The following is a 7709-nucleotide window of genomic DNA, read 5'->3' on the forward strand; positions in this document are numbered from 1 at the left end:
TTGCTATTCTCCTAGAAATATCGAAATTATTCACTTTTGAATGAGATATCGAACAAAAAAGTCAACCGACGTGTAGTTACTGAATTGTTTCATCACAAAAATTGATTTATTAGCTGACGGATAATAATTCGGGCTCTCGCAGAACGGGTTCAATATTTTGTGCACAAAATGAAATTGCTTTTTCAGAGGGTTGCAGACGCCCAAAATCAGAATAAAGTAGTTTTTTTTTCGTTAAAACAAAACATACACATTGAAAGTTTATCAGGAGAAAAAAATAGTCATTTTAGTTGTAGACTGAGAGCATGGTTTCAGGTCAACTTCGGTCCGTGACCAACTCGGTCCGAGTGCCACCCTCTTTTCACAGAGAGAGAAGCAAATAACTGCAAAACGAGCAACAAACGTTCGCCAATACGGGCGATTCCCAATAGTGCGCCTCCAAGAGTTTGCAGCGCGTTGGCCAATAACAATGCGCGAAATCAGTCGACCTTTTCCAAACGGGCGTTGGGTCGACAGATTTTGCGCATTGTGATTGGCCAACGCGTTGCAAACTCTTGGAGGCGCACTATTGGGAATCGCCCGTATTATCCCCTGATCTTCTCGAGCTTCGTACAATTTGAAAATAAGTAAAAAAAAAAAATTTAAAAAATCATTTACTAAATGACTTTGGGCTAATTGCAGGCCTTTTGACTGAGATAGTTCGAGTAAACCTAGGACTACTAACAAATCGCCGTTTATAAACATTAGGGCATGATCTGACAGTAGACGGTCCAAAAGGAAACTTTGAATGCGGGCTCCATAAACATCGATATCGGGCACTCACCTCCCAGCAAAACCGTCTGTCAGAGTATCCCCAAAACACTAGAATTGCGTACCGCTAGCTCTGCAGAGCGGTACATAGGGCTCGTGTCTCAATTGATATCACAACCAACAAGACGACAAAAGTACAAACGAGTGGCAAATGTTCAGTTTATACTGTATATTCATCCTCAGTTTTATTCTTGGAATAAAATTGACTGTGAAATAATGGCCCCGTATAGACTGCGGATCAGTACTATAATAAACAGGGGTTAAATGTGTACACTATAATGGAATTAATCCTCGTTATCGCGAACGGCAAAACAGAAAACATATTAAGCTACGAGTGCATGTGGCATTTCGGTTTATTGGTCACACTCATTTCAATCAGTTTTGAAGGCAGGCTTAATTGTGGACTTTTTGATTTTCCTTTGTCCACTCGTCTAGATGTTCGAAATGTGTTTCAGAGTTGGGGAGCAGGTTGGAAGCGAAATGCCTCATTGTGGTCCCCCCCCCCCTCCCCGCCACCACCACTCCCCGTCCATTTCCGCCGAGGTGGTAACAGGAAAAAGTCAATTAAAATTCAGATAAGAAAAACAAATCTGCCAATATCTCCGAACAAACATCACTTTTAAAGAATAATCTTACATCGCATATGAGCAAAATTGTGAAGATGTTTCACATCCCACAACCCGATCCTCTATAAAAAAAAAAATTCTAAACTGATTTTTCGTTTACCTTTGACCATATCTCATATCAATTGGACCTTGTAATTTTTTACTGCAAGTAATTGTTTAGTGTACCGACGGCATTATCTTTTTGAATTGATATTTCAGGTACAATTTTGTTATCTTTACACCAAACTTATAACTCGGCCTACATTTTGGACCACCCTAATTGTTTTCTCTTACCAGGTTTATACGATCTTTCTACTGGTTGCATGTTACTCGCAGGATTCAGTACAAGCTAATCATTAATATCACATACAAGGCCCGCTGCCAGAACATTGCCCCTAATTGATCTGCTAATGCCCGTCATTTGGGTTATCATCCGACACAACTCTTCTCAGGGTTCCGGCAGTCAAACTGAAATCATCTGAAGAAAGAGCTTTCTGCAAGGTGGCGCCGCATCTATGGAACAAATTACCGAGGGACCCCTGACTGTTTATAAATCACGTCTTAAAACTTATCATTTTAATGAGGAATACAATCAGTTTTTAATGTGTTTTACATTGTTATGGTGTACATTTTTATCGTGCTTTGTACATTTCTATCGCTCTTGGTTTCTTGTAGGCCCTATCCATACATGTAGCTTTTAATTGAATTTTTGTAATTTTAAATTTACTTTACTGACTCTTTTACTTACTCCTTTGAACGAGTGGGCCGGCTGGTTAGTCAGTCGTTATGTTGCTTTGTTTGTGGCCTACGTTGTAAGGTACTTGTTTGCTGGTCGTCCGTTCTGGTTGGTTGTATAAGTATTGTTCGGCTGGGCGTGTTTTGTAGTTGTGGTGGTCGGTCTTTCTCTATTTTATTTAATTTTCGGTTTTTCTTGTTTATTATATATTTGTTCATGTGTAGCTTTAAATGATTGTAATCCTGGATAGTTTCTAACATTTTATTGTACTGCGCTCATGAGCAATTTGTATGGATATATATCGCTTTATGCATATATCATTATTGTTATTAGTGTTACAGATTCACATTTGATTAGGCCCATACCCTTTAAATGGCGTAATTACACAGCTACAACAAAATTGGCTTATTTTTAGGTTGTGGTTTTACTCGTCGGTAGTATTCTTCTGTAACTGCAATGTCAATGCACGCAGACGCGAGTTGACTTCATCCCACTCCACGTAGCCTCCCTCAAGATGCCGGGCGTTCGTCTGGAAGGAATTCCGGCCATGCAAGACTCTACGGTTGTCGTTTGTGAGTATGTCTCCTGCACACAAGGATGAACAAGAAACACTCGTCATGGGACCTGTAAACATTGAACCGATCTGAAGCCAAATCTAGCGACAGAAGCAGCATAATGACGCTGTCTCGATTTCGTTTCCCACAATTTATATCTTATCAAAGGCCCGAGTATACTGCCCAAGCCAACCAATCCCCAGAATGAGTCTTCCAAATAATTGAAAGCCAGGGATATCATTGTACCTTTCTGCAGTTTGTACTGTAGCAGATTTTCCGGCAGCTGAAGCATGTTGAAGTATTTGTTAAAGGCGTGGTAAATCGGCTGGATCTGATCTACGGGAACTCTCAGCATAGGGTCCCGGCTTTGGTTGCTGATGACAATTTGCTCAACGTCACCAAGTTCATTTAATCTGTAATAAATGGAGGAAAAACCTTCGTTTTCGTATGGCTCATGTTACCACTTGAGATTCTCCTGAACAGTAGCTTATCCAGATTGTGGATCCAGGGGAGGGGCAGCAAAATGGGACAGTAATCTGCAAAACGGTGATCGGGACTTACGGCTGCAAAATAAAACAAGTACGAGTGCGCAATGAACTCTGGTCGTCTTGCATGAAAGTCTTGCATGAAATCTATCAAAATGATCCCTGCCAGAGTTTAAAAATGCGAGGCCCAAAAAGTCGACGCTGATGGCACATATGGAACACCATGCTTTAGATTTACACCTAAATTTATAGCGATTTGTGATAAATATCGGATGACTATAACATTGCTTCACATTATTTTGCCTCCATTTACAAACTTTTGATATACATCTTTCCGAATTGTTACAATTTCTTTTAAGTATTTAACTTATTTTGTTTGACTTTTTAAAATTAAATTTGGTAATTATATTTTATGGGAAACTTAGGGTAGCCTTGTTCAATGCGGTCTCTCGGCTTTTTGTCGAAGGGAGATAATCGGGCCCTGCACCCACAATCAACGCGGCTACGTGCGTGTACCACCGACCCTTGTCCGTGCGTGTACCGTACCACCGACCCTTGTCCGTACGAACGGTTTGGTACTAACACAACCAGCAAGCACAAACACGTGAGTACGGACTGTACGCATGGTGTAACAGCGTACGGGCATCGATATGTGCACGCAATTATGCCTTGCCAAGTTGATTAGGGATTTTCTTATCGGCGATTTTTTTTATCGGCGAATCGATAAGCCCAACGCCTTGGTCAAGGCTAAACTTAGGGGGGCTATTTTGGTCAATTGTCCGGGGACAGGCAGACCGACCGACCGACCGACCGACCGACCACTAAGAGATGCTTCTGCCAGAGCTTTAAAAAAAGATGGCGGATCTACACCGTCTGACCAAAATGGGGACGCTGTTCAACGTGGATGAAACACTGCTTCACAAAATGTGGTGCTTTTCGTGGCAGAATATTTGCCTAAAGGCACACCATTTTGCCGACATGACGACGATTTTGCCTTCAAAAAACGGATGTTACGCCCATGAGGAAAGGTAGATGCTGGCGCTTGTGTTACCTTAAGAAATTGATAACATGACATCAGTGGGGCACGTTGCCCACCCCTCCAACCCCTCTGGATACACCACAGCTACTGATGACAAAGAGCATAAGTTTTTTAATACTGTTCGAAACGTTCGGGTTATAAAACCATGTCTTTTGGGGTCGAACTGGTAGCCACTAGTTGACGGGAAATTACCATTGAAAAAGTTTCCTATGATCTTTACTTTTGGAAGTGTCAGAAAAGTAGACTTCACAAAATTCTCACTTACTTGATAACCGGGTGCCGACTGTGCATATAGAAGCTGCCAAAGCAGTCGGTTCCCTTCTCCGAATAATCAAACTCGTAGGTCGTCAGGAGCCGAAATGCTTCCGGGTCAATTTTCTTCAAGTCCTGGGCGACCTTGAAGCCATCAACTAAGAGACTCTCACCGCCCTCCCCCGCTGGCAGTATGCAATGAAGCAGGAGTACCTATAAAACATGGTATGGGCTTTATTCACCAGTCGGCCATATTCAATTGAAAGCGGGGTAAAATCTTCATTTTGGGAACTTGCGATTAAACATACCCTAATGTTTTAAGCCACATTTAAAAAAAAAAAAAGGAAAGTGAGGCTAGATTGCATAAATAGTCTGGCACCATTCAGCAGTTCACAATATATATTAGATATATATATAAACCATTCAGGGAACACAGCCAAAATGGTTTCCTCCTGAATAATGTCCATACAGACAATTTCGGTTGTACTTCTTGCAGCCACTGCAAAAGCAAGAGGGCATGTGTGTCTATAATGGAACTGGCCATACACAAACAGACGTGAATCCAGGTCATTTATGATTATTCAGCTCCCTTACCTATGGGGTGGGGGTGGGGGATTGATTGTCAGGGGGAGCGGCCCCTCCGGGACCCCCCAGCAACAGGCCTGCTAAGGGGAAATCGGGGAACAAAGAGAACACAAAGCTGGGACCAGCAGAAACACATTCTATCATTTGCTAAAATGGCATATCTGAGAATTGTGTAAAATGGTGTAGATGACCAAACGATCCTTACCCCTGGCGTTCGTGATAATGGTGCATAGTCAGTGTGCATTGCGAAGGGACCAGTCGTGTATCCAACGCTGCTTGGATCGGGTTTACTCATTACATGAAAAGTTGCCCTGCAGAATAAAAAAAAAAACACCACAGACCAAATCATTAAAGCAATATGTGCAATGTTGTGAAACACCACGTAGTATTGTTCCTCTTATAACCATGTCAAGTTTCAAAAGCCATGCACTCTTGACAGAAGAGATTTCGTCCTTCGTCTGGTATGGCAGTGTTATTTTCCATTCGGGTGTTCACTGTAATGCACTCCGAGGACCGACAGACAAAGCGAGGACAACAGAGTCCTTGTAATTGACTTTGATTGTTCCTCTTTTGTTGAAAACGGTCCTCGATCGTGCGTTTATGTGCTCAGTCTATGGGAGTGTGTTATATTACAGGGACAAAAGGAAGTCCTCGTGAGTCATGTAAAACATGCGTTTGTTTATGGTGCAAATTGAGGATACACACGTGCAACATCATCGATGAATTGAGGACAGGAACCAAATCGAGGTACGTCGACCTCGATTAGAAAACGTGTACAAAACCAATGAGAGCTGTTGCAAACGGAAAAGGGAAGCCGGAGGAACAAAAGAAAATCCTCGATTTACACCATAAACAAATGTGTGTGAGTGTGTGCATGTATAATGTATCAACTAGTAACATACGTATGTGGTCAGCTTTTATAGGCTTCATGAATGGACGTTAATGTGTTAACTTATCGAGTAAAGAGTCCAATGCATCTTTATTTTGCAAGTTTAGCCTTGTTCATTCCAATATGGTAATTCTGCCATGAGCGCATATAATAGATTGGCTTAGTTGAAACAAACCCGTATGTTGTTGCTCGAAGGTAGGCCACCCGTTCTGCCAGCTTATACACCTGACCGACTTCCGCTGGGGCGTTTTTTACGAGAGCGACACCTCGAGTAACAAGCTCAGCCAGCCAGCTGTAGAGGGAGTGGTCTTCCGCTAACAACTCATCAAAATCAAAGCTTTTGATGTTGACGTCAGATCCCCAGAGACTCTGCTTTGGATATAGCAACTGGTCATCCAGTGATTGGTCAAAGCGATGGTATCCCAGCCAATGAAATAGGAATTCACTTTCGTGGCCGTCGTCCCATTGGACGATTAAACTCCTCCCATCGGCGGAGATTTCGACCACGTCCGCAATAACGTCGACGTTGAGATGATGTGTGCTTGATGGTAGACGTCCAAGTGCCGTAGGGTGGAAGCATTGTGGACAGTGACAGTTATCCCGCAGCCAGACGAATGGATAAGCTTGACTTTTGGCACCGCTACCTTCCCAGGAAACATTGAGTTCTTTTCTCTCCAAGTCGACCTTTACATTGGCTAGAGTGTTGAAGCCATGGCCGACGGATGGTGCCTCCCTAGCCAATGGTTGCGGCGGGGCAGTGTACACATCGGGTGACTGTGTGCTACAGTATGACCTTGAAAGCTGCTCCCCTAAAGCTGCTGGTGTGTACTGACCCATGCGCCACAATGGCTGAGCGTTACTTCCCAATGGGCGTAGACTACCTGGAGACCTGGCCAGACCAGTCGCATGTTGGGAACATCGACGAGACAAACCTGGCCAGAGCACTGGAGCCACAACAGAGCCGATAAATCTAGCGGCCATCTTGCATGTATTACAAAGGTGCTCGCGTGACCGTCGTTGATCACGTGATAATTCAATAAATCGCACGATATAGGCCTACTTGACCGTTGCCACATTTACAACCAATAGCTTTATACGTGACCCTACAACTTTTACAAGGCTTGCCAGCACCAGTTAGCCTATTTGTATGCAATGACCCGGGCCGGCCTTGGGTGATAATCCGTGCCTGCTTCCAAACAGTGTCACTGCAGCACTGATGCAAAGCTAGACTCAAGTCTTCTATTTATAATTATATTTATTTACTTCGACATTTCTGTCGCGGGTTGTGGAAAAGGTTCTATAACCCATATAAAATCCGCGGGGTGTGGAAAAGGTTATATAACCCATGTAAAATCCACAAACGCGTTAAAATATTGAAACAGGAATATTTAAATATATACTAACTAAAATCGGGTGGTGCAATAAAACATATTGACGTAGAATATAGTTAAAATGAATTAAAACATACTTCCAAAGAATAAAGACCAGAATACAAAAAAAAAAAAATCAAACTTAAAAATTAAACAGCAAATGTAATAAAAATTTGTAAATCAAAAGCTAGGAAATATAATTAGTTAAATTATAACCTATAAAATAGTGAACAACGAGAACGGGTACACAATTTTTTTTTAAATAAACGATAAAACAGTTTTGAAACCTGGGGCTTAGTTAAAAGGTAATCCATCAGTGAAGACTTAAAAATACTTAAGGCCAAAAAAAAAAAGTCTCCGGTTTCTGGTATGGAGCTTGCCCAAAAA

General features: G+C 42.2%; 1 protein-coding gene across 2 annotated transcripts; it reads right to left on the reverse strand.

Moving 5' to 3' along the window:
* Window positions 1-961: 961 nt before the first annotated feature.
* Window positions 962-7127, reverse strand: LOC119738518 (gamma-butyrobetaine dioxygenase-like). 2 transcript variants are annotated; one of them, XM_038213419.1, is made up of 6 exons: window positions 6128-7127; window positions 5269-5374; window positions 4492-4691; window positions 2949-3115; window positions 2531-2733; window positions 962-1987 (listed from the first exon to the last, which is right to left on the reverse strand). In XM_038213419.1, the coding sequence occupies exons 1-5, from the start codon at window positions 6931-6933 to the stop codon at window positions 2573-2575; spliced, it is 1440 nt and encodes a 479-aa protein (XP_038069347.1). In that variant the 5' UTR covers window positions 6934-7127; the 3' UTR covers window positions 962-1987; window positions 2531-2572. The 2 variants fall into 2 exon arrangements, with proteins under 2 accessions (XP_038069347.1, XP_038069346.1); XM_038213418.1 differs by having other exon boundaries at window positions 962-2733; window positions 6128-7126.
* Between the last annotated feature and the right edge of the window lie 582 nt (window positions 7128-7709).

The sequence above is a fragment of the Patiria miniata genome, unplaced genomic scaffold, assembly GCF_015706575.1.
Source record: "Patiria miniata isolate m_02_andy unplaced genomic scaffold, ASM1570657v1 HiC_scaffold_3, whole genome shotgun sequence".
Lineage (NCBI taxonomy): Eukaryota > Metazoa > Echinodermata > Asteroidea > Valvatida > Asterinidae > Patiria > Patiria miniata.